Source organism: Lepidochelys kempii, chromosome 17 (genome assembly GCF_965140265.1).
Source record: "Lepidochelys kempii isolate rLepKem1 chromosome 17, rLepKem1.hap2, whole genome shotgun sequence".
Lineage (NCBI taxonomy): Eukaryota > Metazoa > Chordata > Testudines > Cheloniidae > Lepidochelys > Lepidochelys kempii.
Genome location: NC_133272.1, coordinates 19,202,674 through 19,223,330, shown reverse-complemented (window position 1 = coordinate 19,223,330; position 20,657 = coordinate 19,202,674). Strand labels below are relative to the sequence as shown.

The 20,657-nt window shown below is 54.5% G+C and overlaps 1 protein-coding gene across 3 annotated transcripts in view; it reads left to right on the top strand.

Moving 5' to 3' along the window:
* Positions 1-20,657, top strand: part of LOC140899594 (ras GTPase-activating protein 4-like) — a 53,719-nt gene that overhangs the window by 23,676 nt on the left and 9,386 nt on the right. For 2 of the 3 annotated variants that reach the window (XM_073315372.1, XM_073315371.1), the window contains exons 5-16: positions 2,285-2,414; positions 7,973-8,054; positions 10,240-10,371; positions 11,470-11,561; positions 12,025-12,142; positions 13,003-13,159; positions 15,133-15,197; positions 15,779-15,891; positions 17,032-17,224; positions 17,985-18,122; positions 18,644-18,788; positions 20,072-20,229. In XM_073315372.1, coding sequence (XP_073171473.1) covers positions 2,285-2,414; positions 7,973-8,054; positions 10,240-10,371; positions 11,470-11,561; positions 12,025-12,142; positions 13,003-13,159; positions 15,133-15,197; positions 15,779-15,891; positions 17,032-17,224; positions 17,985-18,122; positions 18,644-18,788; positions 20,072-20,229 — 1,523 coding nt within the window. The remainder of the gene's footprint in view (positions 1-2,284; positions 2,415-7,972; positions 8,055-10,239; positions 10,372-11,469; positions 11,562-12,024; positions 12,143-13,002; positions 13,160-15,132; positions 15,198-15,778; positions 15,892-17,031; positions 17,225-17,984; positions 18,123-18,643; positions 18,789-20,071; positions 20,230-20,657) is intronic. The other variant, XM_073315373.1, reaches the window with a different exon arrangement.

Here is a 20,657-nt window from a genome sequence, read left to right as displayed (position 1 = left end):
ACCCCCCGTGCATGATGCCTCGGAAAACTTGGGTGTGGCAAATGCAATGGCATTTGATTTGGGGTTTGGGCTGTCACTCGTTCCAGTCCCCCTGTGAATCTGTGCAGTCCGTGTCCTAGCGTAGTCTCCAAGCCATGTGCTGCCGTGTTCGGTGACTAATGAGCGCTGCATGCAAACCCTCTGTCTGCAAGACGCTGCCCCAGATCGGTGCAGCCTGGGTCCCAATGCGCCATCTCCCTGCAACACACTAGCATTGTGTTTTGTTGGTGAGTGTAATCTCTGTCCCCTGCTGTGCCTTTGCTGGGACTCTGAGAGGACGCGCTAAGGCAGAGGTGAGCAAACTACGGGCCACATCCGGCCTGCGGGACTGTCCTGCCGGGCCCCTAGACTCCCGGCCCCGGCCCCATCCCTGCTGTCCCCCCTCCCCCGCAGCCTCAGATACCGCCACAGCTCTGGTCCTCCACTCCTGCCAGGCAGTGTGGCTGGCTCTGGCCGGGGGCGGGGTTGCGAGCTCCTACTGGGCATGGTAAGAGGGTGGGTGGGGTTGGGTAAGGGGCAAGGGGATCCCAGGGGGCAGTCAGGGGAGGTTCTGGGGGGGGCAGTCAGGGGACTGGGAACAGAGGGGGTTGGATGGGGGGGTTCCCAGGGGGCAGGGGTGTGGATAGGGAGCAGGGGTGGGGGGCTTGGATGGGTCTGGGGTTCTGAGGGGGGCAGTCAGGGGGCAGGAAGTGGGAGGGGGCGGATAGGGGGTGGGGGCCAGGCTGTTTGGGGAGGCAGAGCCTACCCTGCCCTCCATATGGTTTTGCAGCCCCGATGTGGCCCTCAGGCCAAAGTTTGCCCACCCCTGCGCTAAGGGCTAGTTTGCAGCACAGGAGCGTAGCTGCTCATTCCAGCAGGCTCCCATCGCTCCCTCTGTGCAGACAGCGCCCCCCGTTCTGAGCTCTGCCGAGCTGCAAGTTGCCACGGCCCCGGGGTGATGGGCCAGCCCTCCCTGCAAACTGGAGCCATCCCATACTCCTGGCGATTCGGCCTGGGTTCTAGCTAGTGGCTGGATCGAAGGGGTGAACTAGCTGCAAACTAGTTAAGAGGGAGCAGAGAGGGAGTTCCGATAAGCCCCCCCTGTATTGCAAATCCTTCTTGCCAGGAGGAAACAATCTCCCACCTATATCAGGGATGAGTCATGCAGGTCTCTGGCTGCCTCAGTCCCCCCATCCTTGAGTAGGCAGCTCACGTCCTCTGCTTACTCTTGCCCAGCTGAGCCAGCCGCTAGACAAGGGCAGCGAATGCTGCGTGGGTGGAGGAGGCGGGGAGGGGGAACTCTGCGCTGGCCTCCCTCCTGCATGTGTCTGTCTGGGCAGCTGGGTCCAGCCCAGAGGAGGCTGCAAAAGGGAAGGGAGCTGCCCTATGGGGGGGTCTGTCCACATTTGTGGGGACTTGGGAACTCTCTGGCTCTTTTGGACGCCAGAGAGGCTAAAGATCCAGGTAAAGGGTCCTGCACCACCCCACTGCCCCTAGCAGTGAGAGGCTTTGGGTGGTTCAGGGGATTGGTAACGGGGTACCGTGCCTTTCCCCGCTAGGCTGCCAGCTTGGGCCTGGTCTGAGACCAGAGGTGACTGAATGTCATTACCCTTTGATACCTCGCCTGCAAACTGAGGTGCTAGCCTGGTTCTTCTGGGACAGGGTCTGCGTGGCACATGCCACCAGCCACTGCTCACGGTAACGGGCACCTGTGTCGGCAGTGGGAAAGCTGGGGTCTGAGCAGGCTTGGAGACCCAGAGCTCCTCTCCTTCCAGGTTAGGCGCCAGGCTCGTTGGTGGGAAGGGCTCTGCAGAGAGATGACTTTGGGCTCTAAGCCTGGTACCTTTTGCCAGCATTAAATTCAATGTCAGTCTGTCTCTTGGGGGAGTAGTGTGAGCCGACTGTGTGACACTGTGATGGGTCCGTGGTTTGGGCACTAGCCTAGTGAGGCCTTGTGAGACTCAAGGTCAAGTTCCTGCTCTGCTACAGACTTTGAGTGACCCTGGGCAAGTCACTTAGCTCTATGCCTCAGTTCCCCAGTTGTACCATGGGGATGACAGCCCCACCAGCCCTGCCTCCCAGGGGTGTTGGGAGGAGAAATGCATTAAAGCGCTTTGAGATCTCCTGATGGAAAGCCCTACATAAGAGCAAGGTGGTATTATTATTTATTATTATTAATTTCCTGTGTGGAAAAGGGGCCTGACCAGACAAACCCGTGGCAGGGAGGCACACACAGCCTTCTCTACCAGCTGTTCTCTCTGTCTAGGCTACAGCGGCTGGCTGAACCTGGCCGAAATCGATCCCGACGAGGAGGTGCAGGGGGAAATCCACCTCCAGATCGAGATCCTGGGCAGCGACGCGGCAAGGAAGCTGCGCTGCAGGGTGTTTGAAGCCAGGTAAGGGGGTGGAGCAAGGCAGAGACAGGCCTGCAGGGAGGAAGCTGCTAATGCCCCTTTGCTCTCCAGGAAGAGTCCAAAGAAGAGCAATGAAACTGATCAGGGTCCTGGAAAGGAGGAGGGGTTTAAAACCTCAGGGCAGTGCAATGTACCGGTAAGGCTCTAAAGGGGCGGGGGCTGTCACAGAGGGGTGTGTGTGTGGTAATAAGCAATATATACCAGGTCGCTGGGGCTCTTTCTTTTACCCTTGCTCATAAAATGAGAAGAAAGGGACGTCCAGTGATGTTACGAGGAAGGCAGTGTGATCTAGTGGCTGGAACACTGGCCTGGGTTCTAGTCCCACCTTTGCCACTGGCCTGCTGGGTGAGCTTGAGCAAGTCACTTCTCCTCCCTATGCCTCAGTTTCCCCATCTGTAAAGTGGAGCTAAGTATACTGACCTCCTTTGTAAAGCGCTTTGAGCTCTGCTGATGAACAGTGCTATATAGGAGCTAAGTATTATTACTACCTGGGGTATAATTAGCCTGTGGAACTCATTACCACAGGATGTCACTGAGACCAAGAGCTTAACAGGATTTGGAAAAGGATCAGACGTTTATCTGGATATTGAGAAAATTAAATTAAAAAGGATCAGACTCCTCCTGCTTCAGGCCATAGATCAACCACTAGGTGCCTGGGGCTGGGAAGAAACGTCCCCCTGGGGCCGGATTATGAGAGATGGGGTCTCTTGTCCCTGCCTCTGCAACGACTGCTGCGGGCCCCAGCTGGGGACAAGACGCTGGGCAAGATGGACCCTGTGTCTGCTGCATCCTGGCCGTCCTTGTGTGCACAGCACCCGCAGCGCACGGTCTGATGCAGCTGGCAGAACGGCAGGAGCTAGACTGAAAAGGCGTTTGGCCTGCCTGCCTCTAATGAGGGGTTAATCTTCCCTGTGGCCCTGGCTGCACGCCCAGCTGAGCTCCCTCCACCACAGGGCTCCCTGTTAAATGAGTCCCAAGACCCCAGCTGCTACAAACGTGACAGGCTGTGTGAGAATCTGGTGCAGGTGGGGGCTACCGGTGGGCAACTGCTGACCCCAAGGATGGGCCTCTCCTTCCTCCGTTCAGCCTCTGCGTAACCGTTTCCTCCCCTGGGGCCTGCGCCTCGAGAGCCCCTGGGCTGCGCTCCTGGAGACCGCTTCTGTGGGGCTGTGAGGACTGGGGCCTGCAGGCAGTGCCAGGCTGGCGCGGGGGCCTTCCTGCTGCAGCGTGGGCAAGACTGTGCCAGCTGCTGCCGGGTATTTGCTCCAGGTACCAGCCTCCCCAGGCATTAGCCATCTGCCTCCCGAGTCAGGGCTCTGTGACCCACGAAGGCTGCGCAGATGGGAAGCCAGCGTTTTGTTTGGGCAGAGCGCCCTTGAGGCGGCTCTCTCTCATCCGCCCCCTCAGAGCAGCCAAGCGGCCCAGCCTGCGCTCTCAGCCAGGCGCAGGGGGGAGGAGAAGCCCCTGGGGAGCTGCAGGGAATCTGCTTCCCCAAGCTGGCGAGCTGCCTGGAGTTCCCTTCCCTGTGACTCACCAGGATTCCCCCTCCCTCTCCTGACCTTTCTGCTGGCTCTGGGGGGAGTACCCTGCACTCCCGCAATGACCAGCAGTCCGTCTAATGGCCAGGAGGCTTGTTCCAAGGGCTACGTGGGAAGGGAACAGCAGGGCACCTACAGGAGAGATTCGGACACAATTCCCTCCTGGGGTTTGCTGGGCCGCATGGAGCGAATACTCGCTGTCTTCAGCCCTGCTCTGAGCCAGACTGCCTGTGGGCAGGGATCCTTGCAACTGAGCAGCCCACAACGGGAGGCGTGTGTTGTCCAAGTGACATTGCAGGGGGAGTTTAGGGAGGAATCTGGTCAGGATCCTGGGGTTTCTCTTCCCAGGGGATCCTAATGAGCACGCGTGCTCAGGGCCTCTCTCCTCTGAAAGGCAGCACGTCCTATGTGAGACGTGACCCCCGGGCCATTGGTTCAGTATGCAGTGATTCATATACTCCGTCACCAAGCGCAAATCTCTGCAGCAGCCTGGAGTGTACCCACCCAGGTACTCAGCAGCATTCTGTAGCTGTGGGGTATTATTCCTCTATTAACAAACAATAAGGAATTAATATTCATACCGTGGTAGTACCCAGAGGCCCTGATATCAACCGCAGCCCCTGGGTGTGGGTCTAGTCCCTCTTTGGTGGGGCAGGAGGAGAGAAGGCAGCCCCTTTCTTTGGTCTGTTGGCATCTCCAGTCACTGAACTGCATCATCAAGGAGTCTGCTGGGTCTGTTGGTTGCCCCGTTACTGTTTTACGCTTCATTATTTTCCATGTCTGCTTAACAGGCCACCTCACCCACCCCCGGGCACTTCCCCCAGCAGCAGGGAGCTGGGAGGGGGGAAGTGACGAGTGCAAATTCTAGGGGTGAGTGCCAGAACCTGCGACTCCCTGTGAAACAAACGAGCCCCTTGTGTGACTCGCTCTGGGAAACGCCTCATTGGCCAACCCTGCATGTGGCTTTGACGCTTCAGGTTTTCCCTTTGCACACGTAAGCCTGGCAGCAGAGGGTGGCTTTTCCTGGCTAGCAGTCAGCGACACTCCATGCATGCTGATGGAGCCTGTCGCCTGGCTCCAACCCGCCCTGTGTATTCTGGAAAGGGAGCACTTGAAACACGTTAGGCTCTTTAATTCCCTAATTAAAGAGGATGAGTCTGGTTTGGGTGTCCGGCTATTTTTAGCTTCAGTCCCTCACAATGTAAACTGGCGTCACTCTGCTCCTTCTGGGGAGCTCTGCTGAGGGTGTTGATTTGCGCTAGCTGAGGACCCAGCCCGTATGAGTCAGAGAGAGGACTGCGTGGGAATGCGTTTTCCCCACTAGGCTCTTTGTACCTGCCAGTTCTCTAAGGCAAATAATACGGCATCCTTACTAAAATGCCCTGGAGCCCTGCGCACATCAACCCCAGTTAAAAGCATCATCCCACAGGGATCTCTGCCATTTGAATTCTGAACAGCGGGATCGGCTGAGCTCTGTCTTGTTAATAAAGGATAGTGTAGGTGATCAGAAGTGCTTTGACGCAACCATGGATGTGTTTAGATCCCAGGGAACAACTTGGAGCGTAGGAGGCAGAGTGGACTCGGCTGTAATGAAATGAATATGAAGGGGGTGTCGTGGGGGGGGGGTCGCACACGTGCACACACGCTGTGCTCTGCCATTGAGACTTTGCTTTCGTTCTTTCTTGGCCTGTCATTCTTTATTTTAAGCCATCCAGACTAAAAATACACCGTTGCTCTTGGCCTACGGAAGGCCATAAGCGTTTTATTCCCAGTTCGTCAATACCCCGTGAACAACGTGAACTTTGCCATGGAAAACCTATGTCAGTGGAAGTAATCTTTTGGGCGAGTTTAAAGCAGGCGGGAATTCTCTTGCTAAAGAGAGAGGGTAATAAACTGGGCTGGTTGGTTGTTTTTTCAAAACCATGAGGGTTCAATTGAACTGCTCTGAAAAGATATGGGGGATGCCACCTGTGGAAATAACTTGTGTGTCTAGCTACAGCGAGACTTAGTTGGAGCGGTGCTTGAATTTTTACTTGGTAAGAAATGACTGGTGGAGGGGCGGGATGGGGGGGGGAGAATGAGGGCACTTTAGGGAATGGGGCCGGCGTGTGTCTCTTCATCGGTTATAAGGCCAGAAGGGATACTAGTAGAAATATTTCATCAGACAATTCTACTGCAGATTTTGCTGGAATCTGATCAATTTCATGCCTTCTTCCAACACATCCGTGTAAGCAGCTGGGTTGCGTCCGCAGAGACAAAGCACACACGCAATCAGCAAAGGGTTTGCCTCTTGGGAGGGTGTCTCTAACCAGAGATCAGACCAAGTTACCGTAAGCAACAAAAGAGTGAGAACGCTGCCTCATGCCTGGAGTTGGGCACGTTCCTGAAAATAGCATGTATTTATTATATCAATCGGTAGTGTGTGCTTATCTGAAATGTATCCCACCTGGTCACGCTACGTTGAAAAGGCTAGAGCAAAAGTAGAGGGGGCTCGGAGACTGGCAACAAGAATGATTAAAGGCCTGGAAAAGAGGGGGGAGACAGGACTGCTTACCTGAGAGAGGCGACACGCTGAAATAATGAATGGTAGAGAGAAGGTAGATCAGGGCCCTTCTGTTCACTCTGTCTTGTAAGTACAGGGAATGTCGCTGACAGACACACACGAAGAAATAAGTGTTTACCCACCATGCAATTGGCCCGTTGAACTCATTGCCACAAGATGTCACTGAGGCCAAGAGCTTAGAAGGATCGTGAAAAGAATTGGCCATATATATATATGAATAATGAGAAGGTCCAGGGTTACAATAGCGAGGATGGGGAAAAGGTGGGAAGGAATGTAAACTCTCGTTCTTCCAGTGAGCCTCTGACTCATGGATGTTAGAAAGATGATTCCTCTGAAGCAGCTGATGCTGGCCACTACCAGAGATGAGCTATTGGACCAGTGTAGCAATTCCCATGACCCTGAGAGGGCAGCTTGACCTTCCCAAAAGAGTTCTCTCCCATCTTCCCCCAAGTTCCGCTGTTGTTGGCTTTTCCCTGAGCGCTCATACAAAGAGTGGGGGATGCTGAGCTGGAGTTAGCCCTTGTTTACCAAGAAACAGCTGGCACCCCGGGACATCACACCGCTGGCTGCTTTCAGTGGCCAGTCTGGATCACCCAGTGCTCCCAAACCTGCACCTGTCAATGGCCCTACCCCCCACCCAAGGGATACTGGGACAGTGTTTCCTGCTCATGCCACAGCCCTGTGTGACATGTATAGGAGCTCTGTGGAAGCAGCTGGTACCCCATGAGGTATCAAGTTATTGCCCTTATCTCCTAGCCCTGACTGGGCCACATGGCAGATCCCTCCCTCCATCCATGACTCCCCTACCTTCCCATCAGCATTCACACCAGTTACGGACATGCAGCTTGTTCCCCTTCTTTCCCCTGCAGATGGGCTTCCTTCCTCTGTCCCTGTAGGCATGCAGCAGCCAGGAGTAATGTAGGAGGGAACACGCATTTGAAAGCAGCTTTGGTTAGGTAGCAGATTCTTTTATGGTGCTCACCATGAACTGGCCCCCGTTCTTTTGTGCTTTCGGTAGGAAAAGGGAGGATCTTGCAGGTTCCCCTAAAGCTGCTGGTAGCTCAAGCAGAGCTTAGGTCAGTGGCAGTTCCAAAAAAACCCCCTTTTTTATTTGACCCACAACAAAAACTTTTTTTTTTTAAATTTCCAACAAAAATGAAACATTTCATTTAGATTTTGAGCTTTTTAAAAAAAATTCTTATTTTTTACGTTGGCTTCAATAAAACTGAAGGAAATTTTCTAACGAAAAGGTCACTTTGAAACGTCCAAATGAGCCCTGTCCGAATTGAGTTTGGTTCTGGGCCAACACCGATTGGCGAAACGTTTCGGTCGACCTTCATCTACATTTTGCACTGACTCGTTTCCATTGAAAAAGATTGCCAGCTCTAGTCAGAAGCTCTTTTGTGCTAAGGCCCTTCTGATTCCTCCTCTCTCTGCAGAGATTTGGCTCGGAAAGACCGGAATGGCGCTTCCGATCCCTTCGTCAGAGTTCGCTACAACAGCAAGACCCAGGAGAGCTCGGTGAGTCGAGAAAGCAGCTTGGGGTGTTGATCCCATTGTGGGGACAGGGAGGAGAGCAGCCTGTGCTAGAAACTCCCTCTGCCTTTCCCTTCCCCAAGGGGAGACCCAGGGATACAGTCAGCCGCATGAGTCATGTTTGTAGCACAGCACCCTTTATGGACACAGCATCCAAGGTTACTCTTGGATGGATCAGTTAGCAGTGAAAGTTACATGTGAGCATCACTGGGACCAGAGCCCTAGGAGCCTCGTTCTGTGCAGAGGTTGTGTTGGTGCTAATGGGATGGCTCGGGGTGGTATACGTCAGGCCAGAGTTTGGCCCTGGTCGTGTTCAGGACTCCAGGAGGAAAGCCGCTCGGGTGTGGCGCTATGAGCCATTTCAGTGACGTTATTTCAGGTAGAAGACGAACTGCCTCAGGATTTCCTCTTGGGATGGGCCTGAGCCAGACTCCTGAGGTCTGAACAACCCCAGGCTTTGGGGGGGGGGGATTGGCACCCCCAATCGAAATGTTGTAGCATGGCCCCATTTCTAGTGCCCTGTTGGACTCCTGTCGTTGCCAGCCTTGCAGCTCAGCTCTGGTGGCACTGTCTGTATCCGACCTAGGCCTCTTTGCAGTGACCTAGTACGGGAGTATAAACTTCACTCCAGACATGGGCATAGCCTCTCAGTCCAGGTCAGCACCTCCGGTTTAGCAGAGTGGGGACTATCAGAATGGTACTATCTGATCACGGAAGTAGTTATGCCCATCTGGGGAAGGGATCCAGGTGCCCTCTAGATGTACGGTAGGAGGGTAAATGCAAGGGACGGGGAAGAGCAGCTGAAGCTAAATGAAGAACCAATGGCGGTAAACTGACCCTGAAAAAACGGAGGCTGGAAATTAGAAGGTTTCTGACCATGAGAGGAGCGAGGCTCTGGAATCCAACAAGAATAGTGGGGACAAGAAACCTACCTGGTTTTAAGGTGGAGCTTGATAAATTTAGGAGTGGGATTGTATGGGCTTGCCCGCAATAGCCACGTGCTACACTCCATGACCTAGGAGGACCCTGCCCGTCCTGTTCCTGGATGGCAAACGATGCATAGGAACTGTTTTCCTGTGAGAAGAAGTCAGCAGACTGAGAGATCTGCTGACGCTGGGAATGGAAATGTAGGTAGTTTAGACCTAAAGTTTAGCTTCTGTACAGTTGGGGTTTGTTTTTTTTTTTAAAGAAAAAGTTTTACCAGAGCCGATAGGAATCAAAATGATTGCCCAGTTACAAAGCACAAAGGCATCAGTACTGACCACCACAAACGTCCCCTCAAAAATCACGAGATTGGCTTAAAGAAAGGAAATTGGGTTCTTTTTATTTGCCTTGGGTGTTTTGAACCTTTGGGTCACGTTTTCGCCCTTGTGAGCTAGAAACTTACTTTTATAAAAGGAAAGTTGTGATTTCTCCCCCCCCATCACATGACTCCAGGAGCTGGGGCTTTCAGTGAAACGTGACCTGTGACAAGACTCCCTATGAAATCACAAGAGTTAGTAACACTGTGTCATGGCAACACGGGGCTGTGAGGAGTGGGGGTTAACAATTGTATTTGGGATCTAAACCTGCTGTAGTGCATGGGAATCAACGGCCTGAATTCTCAGTGACACTAAGTCCACATTATACCACTCTAGGAGGGAAGAGGCCTTCCAGTGGTCTTAAATGTAAATGTATATGCATTTGAGTGCCCCTTTAGATTGTCAGAACCATTTTATAACCGGCTGCCCCAAACCCCTAGGCTTTCACCACTCCTCAGCTCTGAGGTGCTGGAGATCTAGCTCTGGCGACTGTGGCTTGAGGCCGTCTCTGCAAATGCAGGGCCTGATATTCCCTGTCCTGTGCCTTGCATGGTCACTCACGCTGTGCAAAGTGGGCGTGAGGTGCTTTACACTGATGCAGACGACCAGGCAAGGTGCATAGCCGCAGTGAATCAGGTCAAGAATCAAGGCCGGGAAGAATAATCTAAGGGCTGTTAGTGACACAGGTAAGAACACACTTTCTTCCTTTTTTTTTTTTTAAAAAAAAAAACAACAAAAAACAATTTTTCCCTTTAATTTGCTTGGTGACTCGGTGAGATGCTGTTCCCTTGTCCTGAGCTGCTTAGTGGAGCATGACAGATCCCGCTGGGGAGGGTGATGAAAGCTGTACTGCTTTGCCTTGCCCAAAGGTGGTCAAGAAATCCTGCTACCCCCGCTGGAACGAGACCTTTGAGTTTGACCTGGACAAGTCTGCCACAGAGAAGCTCTGCATTGAGGTGTGGGACTGGGATCTCGTCAGCAGGAACGACTTCCTGGGGAAGGTGAGGGATGACCGCTGGCTGATCAGAGCCACCTCCATTGGCCTGGTTCTTATACAGTCGGTAGGATTAATATTTAATAAGCTTCATGGATCAGACACGGGGCTGTGAGTCAGACACCTTGAGGGTCTGGTTCCAGCTCCACCACTGACTCTCTCTCTAGCCTTGGTAAACCCTGTTGCCGCCCCGTGCCTCAGTTTCTCCCATCTTTGAAATGGAGGCAGGATGGCCCAGTGCTCAGGGCACTAGTCTGGGACTCAGGAGACCTGGAATGAATTCCCAGCTCTGCCACAGCCTTCCTGTGTGGCCTTGAGCAAGTCCCGTAGCCGTTGTGTGCCTAATCTGTGCCAGGGGATGACAGCACCGCCCTGCCTCGCAGGATCAATGCATTAAAGATGAGGAGGGGCTCAGGAACTTCCCATCACTGTAAAATCAAAGAGTGAGAATTAGATGCTTAGGTGGAAACACCTAAGTTAGGATGAAATAATTCTGCCTTCCTTTGTACAGTGCTGCCAGCCCCTCGGTGAAGTCAGGTAGAAGGTTAAGTATTTTCATTATTTTTATCCAAACCACTGAAGTTCCAGGGCACGCTGGGAGTTCAGATAGAAGCGTCTGGTTCTGGGCCATCTCTAGGCTAACCGCAAGCATCCTGAGCATGGCCTAGCGGAGGAAGGGGGCGTCCAGGATTCAGAACTGCACCAGGTGTCAGTTCCCACCTTTGCCACAGCCTTCATGTGGGACTTTGGGTGGGTCACCCAATCTCTCTGGGTCTCAGCTCCCCATCTGTGAAATCCTTTCTCTCACCCTGTGTCTCTCTCTTGTCTGTTACACTGTAAGCGCCTTGGAGAAGGGACTCTCTCTCATTCTGTGCATGGACAGCGCCTACCACCCTGGGGGCCCTGATCTCAGTTGCTGCCTCCTAGGTGGTGGTGTAATATGTGCAGTTGGCCATGGGAACGAGCTAACGGTGAGAGAAGTAGCTGGTGAGACTCGTTGGAACTATTCCAGAAGTGATCCGCTAGCGAAAGTGCCCTGTGGTAACCCAGTCAGGGAGAGGGTTACGTTTTCCTTGCCAGCTTTCTCCTCCTGTGTTCTTCCTAGGTGGTGTTTAATATCCAGGGGTCACAGACCGTTCAGCAAGAGGAAGGATGGTTCAGGCTGAGGCCAGATAAATCCAAGCCCAGAGTGGATGAGTGAGTCCTTCTTATCCAGTTACGTTTTCATGCCATAAAACGCAGAGAGAATGCCAGGGGATTCAGCAGGGGGTGCTGTCCCTCCTAGGCAGAGCTGACCCCGCCGTTCCTGGGGCTTGCAAGGCAGGCGACGTGGTAGGGGGCGCTCTCCCCTCTGCGTCTGTATTTCTGTGCCAGCCTTTCCAAAGGGACGCCCGCCTGTGGCGTTTCTGCACACCACGATCGGGTGGGTGTCCTCGTGGGTCCTGGTACATGTGGTATCTCATAGGAACATAAGAACAGCCCTACTGGGTCAGACCAAAGGTCCATCTAGCCCAGTATCCTGTCTTCTGACAGTGGCCAGTGCCAGGTGCCCCAGAGGGAATGAACAGAACAGGTCATCACCAAGTGATCCATCCCCTGTCGCTCATTCTCAGCTTCTGGCTTCTCTCCACGCTTTGGTTCTGTGCTTCATCCATTTCAGAGGCAACCTGGGCTCCCTGCAGCTGCAGGTGAGGCTTCGAGATGAGACAGTGCTGCCAGGTAGTTACTACCAGCCTCTGGTCCAGCTGCTGAGCCAAGAAGTAAAAGCGGGGCCCAAGGTGAGCTGGCTGCACCACACCATCTCACACAGGACAGAGCTGGGAGGCTGCTCAGCTGGGCACATGGCTAATATTTCCTGGCATCACCCCTGTTCAAAACAGGAATTCAAAGTCCTAGAGTTTTAAGGTCATTCTGATCATCTAGTAAGAGCTCCCGGTCAGCCACCCTGCAGGCCGCAAGTGGCTCCTGTGACTCGCAATGAGCTAGGTTGGTAGTGAAAATATCATTCCCTGCTGCTGATCAGCTCATTTCAGGCCATCAGCCAATTACCATTCGACGTCTGCTCAAGGCCCCCACCAATTCTTCTCATGCCGTGACCGACATCCCAGACATAGCCCCGCTAGACTGATTAACCATCATCTGTTTGTATTGTGATAGCACCTAGGAGCCAGAGTCCCAGCCCAGGACCCCGTTGTGCTAGGTGCTGTACAAACAGAGATGGCCCCAGCCCTAAGCAGCCTACAGTCTAAGTAAGGCGTTTTGGTGCGGCTGCATGGGGGAAGCCAGTATAATCCACACTGAGCGAGTGCGGTCTTTGTCTCTGTCCAGTGGCTGGCCCACATAAGAGGGTAGCAGTCTACTACAGCTGGCAGCTAAGGGAGTCACTCCTGTAGCTCACGTGGCAGAGGCTTGTGCTTTTATCACTGATGATGCAGGGTTTCGAACCCCACTGTCAGCCCAAGCGGGGTTGGTTACCCCAGTTCTGCCAATGCGTAGGCTGTACTCGCTCTGTAGACAAAGGACTTCAGCCTCCAGAGCTGCCAAGAAAACTCCCCAGAACCCAGTGTGCCCTGCCGAGGGGAAAGGCCTTATTCTGCCTGCCTCTTCCACTCACTGCAGCCCCTGCTTCTCTTCCCAGCAGGATGGGAAGCTTCATTTAATCACCCTGATCGATGAAACTACAACGGCAGAGTGCAGACAGGAAGTGGCCATCAACCTCGTCAAGCTCTTCTTAGGCCAAGGCTTGGCCAAAGAGTTCCTGGATCTCCTCTTCAAGCTGGAGCTGGATAAAACGGGTGAGGCACGAGGATATGGGGAGGAGCCTGTTATTACACTAGCAACAAGCGACCCAGCTACAGTCTAGCGGATAGAGCACTGGACTGGGTTCTATTCCTGGCTCTGCTGGGTGGCCTTGTTCAAGTCACTTCCCCGCTTTCTGCCTCAGTTACCCCACCTGTAAAGTGGGATAATGCTATCAACCTTCTTTGGAACGTGCTTTGAGATCTACTGATGAAAGGGGCTAGGTAAGAGATAGGTGGTGGTCTGGGGATGTAAAACTAGCAGGAATTCACAAACCATTTTCCCCCTGTCACTTACTTGTCCTCTTTCGCACCCAGTGAGTCCATTAAACAACACAAGCGTTTCTAGTTAAGGGGCAGCCTGTTCCATGTGTACGGGATAGACGAGTGTCCCAAAAGCCAGGTGCATGTCCTACAGCTGCTCTGTGCTGTGAGCCCGGTTCTCCTCTCGCTTACTCTGATGTAAATCCGGTGCAGTGCGACCGCGGTTGGTTACAAGGTTCTCTCCAGGCTGGTTGGTTTACCTGGCTCTGAGTATGTAAGTAGGGAATACAAAGAGCGCCATCTACTGGCAAGTAAGAAAATGGGACATTGTTTGTAAGCAAGATAAAGTCTGGTGCAAGTGGCTGCTGAAGCCCCAGCTTTGAACAAGTTTAACTGCACTAGCGAGAAAGGAGAATCTGTCCAAGGGGCATCTGTGGCCGCTGTCCCTGGAGGATCTCAGCACCTCCCCATCCTTAATGGAGTCAACCTCACAGCAGCCCTGGGTGGCAGGGCAGGACTGTTCTCCCTCTTGTACAAAGGGGGACCTGGAGCACAAAGAGACTAAGTGACTTGCCCCAGGTAATGCAGGAAGCCTGTGGCAGAGCAGAAGAATTGAGCCCCGGTCTCCCATACCCTGGGCTCCTGCTCTAAGCACTGGGTCATCCTTCCTCTCAGAAGCAGGGGGTGGTGCCCAGAGTTTTTCATCAGACTGTCTTTGCCCTTCCCCAGCCAACCCCTTCTCCCCCCATCATCCCCTAAGTCTGTCACAAACACAGTAACGTTTGATTTCAAACCCACAATGTCCCTGCAGGCTTGGGATGAATCGGGGTCAGCTGCCCCGGCCCATGTGAGTTTTGTCTGTCAACCTCCAAACAGCTGATGATGCAGAGAGGTCACAGACAAGGGGCTGGATGGCTCTGGAGTCTGCTAATGGCACTGAATTCTAAAACAGGCTAACCCCCCACTTCGGGGGTGTTCTGATCTGGAGGCAGGCTTCAGGAAGAGCTCTCTTCTCCTAGTGACCAGGGCTAATGTCTGCTGGCCAGGATGGAGCTACAAAGCTTGACAAAACCGTGGCTGGGATGATTTAGTTGGGGATTGGTCCTGCTTTGAGCAGGGGGTTGGACTAGATGACCTCCTGAGGTCCCTTCCAACCCTGATATTCTATGATTCTACTCAAAGGGGGGAGTCACAAGGGAGGCAGTACCACATGTGGAATTCTGTCACCCCTTGATTAAAAACGTTGCTTTGGGAGACGTGGGTCCAAGTATCCAAGTGGGGCTGATCACCAAAAGCCTGGAGGGTTGGTTCAGCTCAGCACTTGAGGCTGAACATTAGTGAGAATTAGGTGTCAGGACTGCTTATGAGAGTCACCCCCATTCCCATTGGGCCTGCAGGGCTGGGCTGGAAGTGCCAGGAGATCCTGCCATGATGGGAATGCTTAGAAACAGCAACGGGAATGATGATAAAATAATTGAGGGGGGACCTGAATTTTTCCAAGGCCCCCAAAGGGTCAGTTCAGGTTCGACTTGAGCTCCAAAGTGAAGCTTTGGGTTGTTTTTCTTATTTTATCCAAGCGCATTCAGGCTGGCCTGCAAGACACGCCCTAAGCATGCAATACGCACCAGGGAAATTCTGCTCCAAGTGACCAAAGCCGGGGGCTCTGGCTCCTCAGGTCTCTCATGGGTGACGCTCTCATTTTTCAGATGAGCCAAACACGTTATTCCGGAGCAACTCCCTGGCCTCGAAGTCGATGGAATCCTTTCTGAAGGTGCTGCCCCGTGCTCAGCCCGCCGCATGTTATACCCTGGAGTGTGTTATCAGTCTTGTAGTAACCACGAATGCCAGGCAGGGAGGTGACCTCATAGATAATCGAGTCTGGCCCCCCTTTAGTTGCCGGCTTGAAACCCGCTCCACAACTCACCGCTAGAGCTGGGGCTGAGCTGACTCCCTGTGACTGTGGGGAGTTTGGATCCAGATCTTTACTCTGCAGCCCGCCATTATCTCTGTAACGGGCCAGGACAAACACCCAGCTCTGGCACCAACGAACTGGGAGGAGACCAGGGCCTTGGATCCCTGTAGCTGGAGTCCATCTGTAAATGTTAGATCCCCCACACCCTCCGCCCCATCCTCCGTGAGATAGTGGGGTGGCCCCTGAGACTTTCATTGGCCAAAGGGCTGCAGTGGGGGAGAGATCCGGACACGCGGTGTGGATCCAGCTTTGCCCTTCGGATGCAGGACTGGGCCCGTCTCCTGATGGCTGTACATGCTGAGGGGGAGAGAGAGCGTGTGTGTGTCTGTGTGTGCGAGCTGCACACTTCTCTGCCTGCCTCACTGGCCGCCTCTCCTTAGGTGGCAGGGATGCAGTATTTGCACAACGTCCTGGGGCCGACAGTGAATCGAGTCTTTGACGAGAAGAAGTACATCGAGTTGGATCCCAGCAAGGTGGAGATTAAAGAGGTCGGGTAAGCGGCAGCCCCCGGGGCAGGGGACAAGAGTGGCAGAAACCAGGAGCCATGTTCTGGCTCCGACACCGAGGAATGTGGCGCTGACGTGTAGGCTGCTACCCCTGACTGCCCTGGTGCCAGCCACCCTGCCCTAAATTCACACTGCTGCTGGAGCTGACAGTGCTCCCTGAACGTAGGGGATGCGTGAGCCTGGATGCTCCTCTCCCCTGGCTGTAACTCCCATGAAGACCTGACGCAAGTGAGATCAGGCCCACGATCTTTAGGAGCCAGAGTCTCTGGGTATGTCTACACCGCAAACAAAACCCCACGGCAGTGAGTCTGAGCCCAGGTCAGCTGACTCGGGCTCATGGGGCTTGCGCTGTGGGGCTAAAAGAGCAGTGTAGACATTCGGGCCCAGGCTGGAGCCTGGGCGCTGAGACCCTCCCCCCTTGCTGGGTTTCAGAGCCCGGGCTCCCACCCGAGCCTGAACATCGACACAGCTATTCAGCGTGAGGCCAAGTCAGCTGACCTGGGGGTGGGGGGTTTGCTGTGTAGATGTACCCTAAGGGGCCAGCTGGTGTCGTGTGGCATCACTCCATTGACGTCAATGGATCTACACTGACTGACACCAGCTGAGGATCAGGCCCTAGATTCTGTGTGGATCACAAACCTGCCTAACGTTCCCCCTCCAAACAGAGCGTTCTCCTAAAGCCTGTAACTCCCTGGCTGCAAATCTCTCTCTCTCTCTCTCTCTCTCTCTCTCTCTACTCTGGGCCCCTGGAGGGGGCCAGTAAAGGAATCCCAGGGCTAGAGAGGAGCCCAGACCAAACCTCCGGCTCACTCCTGACTTCGTTCTCAGGCCTGTCTCTAAACAGAGCCACACCAATGCCAGGGGATTGGCTGATGACTTAGGAAGAAGGGAGCTAACTCACCCGGTGATGGTCCAGCTAGTTCAGCGTCCTATATCCCACATCACGCTGCGCTAGACTCTTCAGGAGCAATCCTTCCTGACCCCAGCCGGTGGCCAGCATGTGTCCTGAAGCATGTGGATTGGCAGCCCTGCACCGCAGCTGTGTGGCTGCAGAGACCACTCATGCTTACGCACACGGTCTCCCCCAGTGTGCGTTCCTGACTGTGTCCCTGCGGCTCGCCCGGCAGGTGCTCCGGGCTCCATCGGATCCAGACGGAGAGCGAGGTGATCCAGCAGAGCACCCAGCACCTGCAGTCCTACCTGACCGACCTGCTCATCTCCATCGCCAAGTCAGTGAGGACGTGTCCTGCCACCGTCCGCGCCACCTTCAGGCAGCTCTTCAAGCGGGTCGAGGAGCACTTCCCGGAGAACAAACACAAGGTTGGTTGCCAGGCCCTCCCCATCCCTTTCTGTCACTGGCCCAGAGGGAGGCCAGCCCAACACAGAGACGGGGATGGTGATGTTTCACTGCCAGAGAGACCGTGACTCTCCCCGGGGGACCTGGCTGTCCCGTGCTGTGGCTGGCTTCCAACAGGCATTGGCTGTGAGGCTGCAGAACAACTTAACCCACCAGGCAGCAGCTGCCCAAAGCCTGCTGCTCAGACACAGCAGTGATGGGAGGGGGGTGGCCTTGGCTGGAAATCGCAGCCTTGTTTGAGTCTGGACCAAGATGGGCTCCAGTGCAGGGCCCGCTGAGGTGGGAGCTGCAAGGAGCAGCACTGTGGTTCAGTGGGGGGCGCTCTTCCCTCTGGGCAATTAATGAAGCAATGGTGGCCTGCACGGCTGGTCAGAAATTAAACTGCTCTGTGACGGAAAATGGGATTTTCGGCTAAATACAACCAATAGTGGGGAAGAATCCTGCAGTCAACTTAAACTGCAAACAGCTGGCATGTTTGTTCCACCCCAGAGGTGGCTGCATTACAGTGGCAGGAGAATATGCTCTATATTTGCTAAAGCACTTTGATGCTGCTGGCCCAAGGAGGCTTGGGGGGCCTGATTCTGATTGTGCTTACACAGAGATTAGCTGACAGACACATGGCCTCCCAGGGGGATGGTTAAGTTGCTGCTATTGGTATTTAATGAGCGGTTTCCTTCTCTGTCTCCCTGCCGACACCCCTCCCTGACCACTCTCCTCCTGCAGAACGTGAAGTTCATTGCCGTCACCAGCTTCCTCTGCCTCCGCTTCTTCTCTCCTGCCATCATGTCCCCCAAGCTCTTCCACCTGCGGGAGAAGCATGCAGATGCCCGCACCAGTCGGACCCTGCTGCTCCTAGCCAAGGTAAGTCCCATGTTGCCCCAGGCTGCGCTCCATTTGGTGTAGGGGAGGTGTCTGTGTCCATAAGGGACCCTGCCAGCACTTCCCAATGCAGCATTTCCAATCGGCTAAGCCGAGGGGCTGGCATGGGAGCACAGGCAGTATTCCCCCAAGCAGCCCACCTGCCGCAGGATGCCGGGCAGCCCTCACTGCCTGCTGACCCAGTGTGTCATGCTCCCCTTGGGTGGGAGGCGGCAGTGGGGTCAGCTAGCCTTCCTGCAGCTCTCTGAGTGAGGCCAGGACATTTGGGGGACTCCAAGCAGCAGTGGGCTGCATCAGCCACTCACACAGCCAGAGAGAACCACAGAGTCTGCTTGTGTCCAGCTGCCCATTTCTCTACAGCAGGGGACTGAGAATCAGGACTCCTGGGTTCTATTCCTGCCCTGATGTCGGGCAGAGTGTAACTGCCCCAGCTTTGCCCAGAGCACACAGCTGTGGGCAGCTCGGGTGGCGTGCTGTGATCCTTCCCTCTCGTTTGGTGCCAGGCTATCCAGACTGTGGGGAACATGGACGCTGCGGCGAGCCGGGCCAAGGAAGGCTGGATGGCCCCTCTGCAGCCCACCATCCAGCAGAGCATCTCCCAGATGAAGGAGTTCATCACCAAGCTCATAGACATCGAGGAGAAGGAAGGTGAATGGATCTGCTGGAACCAGTTGGTCTAAGGACCCCACACCTCGCTCCATCTGGCTTGGGGGGGATTCGCCGTCACTGGTGTGGTTTTGGGCTGAATCCCTCTTCTAAAAGCATAGCAGCTTCTGGCCCCCACAAGTAGAACGCTGGGACTCTGTCTCTCTGCTTAGCCTAGATGGATAGAGCCAGGTAGATCAGACTGGGATCAATGAAGTAGCCTGTGTCACAGGTCAGGGGACCTGTATTCCTGCTCCATGGTTCAGCAAAGACACCCACTTTTAGGCTTTGGGCCCCAGCCACCCCCTTTCTTGGATGGGACCCACATCTCATGCCCACCTGAGTCAGGTTTCCCCAGGCAATACAGTCCCCTGCCTATGCTGTGATAACCCCAGCAAGCCAGGCTGTTTAAAAGGTCAATGTCTGCACTTTGTTTCCCCTCCAGAGGCTAGGACAGGAGAATTTCCCATGGGGATCAGGTACCACACAGCCCTTTCTAAGCACACACGCTGGTCTTCAGGTGACAGCCTGAAAACCAATAAAAATAACCTACACGTGTACTAATAGAGTTACCTGAGATGGGCTCCAGCAAGGGGCGATCAGTCTGGCCGGCGATGGGTCCTTCGCACCGCCCCCAGGCGGTTTTCTGTGGTTGCGAGTCATGGCGGCCTCTGCTCGGAACACACACGTAGGTTAGCCTTTCCTCTATACAGCTGGGGCCTTTGGCTCATACAAGAGTGAACCACAGACGCAACCTCTCTCCTCAGGGTGGGGCTGCAGAAGATTGGGGCTTTGCATAACCAGAGGGGGGTACGTTGGGGCACGCGCACACTCTCTCTCTCTCCCTGGGCAACCCACTTAATTGTTTGTCCCCAGAGTTCATTCTTGTCTGGCTCATTGTTTCAAAGGCTCCCTGGGAGTGCAGAACACTCCCCCGGGTTCACACTGGTCCCGTCTGCCCCAAGGCATTACGTACAATCCCACAGCGATACATAAACTGTGCATTCTTAATACAATGGACTCCACTCCCAAGAAGGATTTCTAGGGACAGTGCAGGAAATGGCCATCTTTGTCGCAGGCGGCCCCGCCTGCAGGCGGTGTGCTCCAGCGGACAGGGCACCACCTTGGGAAGGAGACTTGCGTGCTTGTCCCGGCCGTGCTGCGTGCCCTGGCTGTGAAATGTGAATCGCTCTGGGAGACTCTGCTCTGAGGTGCTTTGAGGTCTGCAGCTGCCCGGGGGCTAAGTGGCAGCTGTCTGGTTCTGAGGGCGTCCCTGTTGCTTGCAGAGATGGACCAGCCGAAGGCGCAGACGCTGGTTGTGAAGGAGGGGCCTTTATTCATCCACAAGAGCAAAGGCAAAGGGCCGCTGCTCTCCTCCTTTAAGAAACTCTATTTCTCGTTAACTAGTGAGGCCCTCAGCTTTGCCAAGACACCCAACTCCAAGGTAAGGGGGACGCACCCTGCCATTAGCGGGGAGTGGTTTGCAGCCTGGATGGGCCCAGCTCAGGGAGGCAGCTGCTGGTCCCACGTCTTCGGTTGGGCTGCACTGATCGTGGAAGAGAAGTGGCTGTGGGGCCTCAGGTGGACACTCCGCTTTGCCTGGACCAGGCGGACAGATGGAAGCTGCTTCCCTGCTCAACCCCCATCCCAGCCTTTGCTGCCAGGGTCGCCATGAGCCCCCTGGGAGCACTGTGCTCTAGGGGATATTCAAGGCAGGGCACATTCCCCCTGACACATGGCAGTGACATGGCAGGGGCAAAGACTCTGCTCACACTGCTGGGACTGAGAGCTGGGTTTGTACCTCCATTTGCCCATCTGTGACGTGGAGCTGAACTGCTGGCTTCTGGGGGTGGTGTTGAGAATTCAGGAACA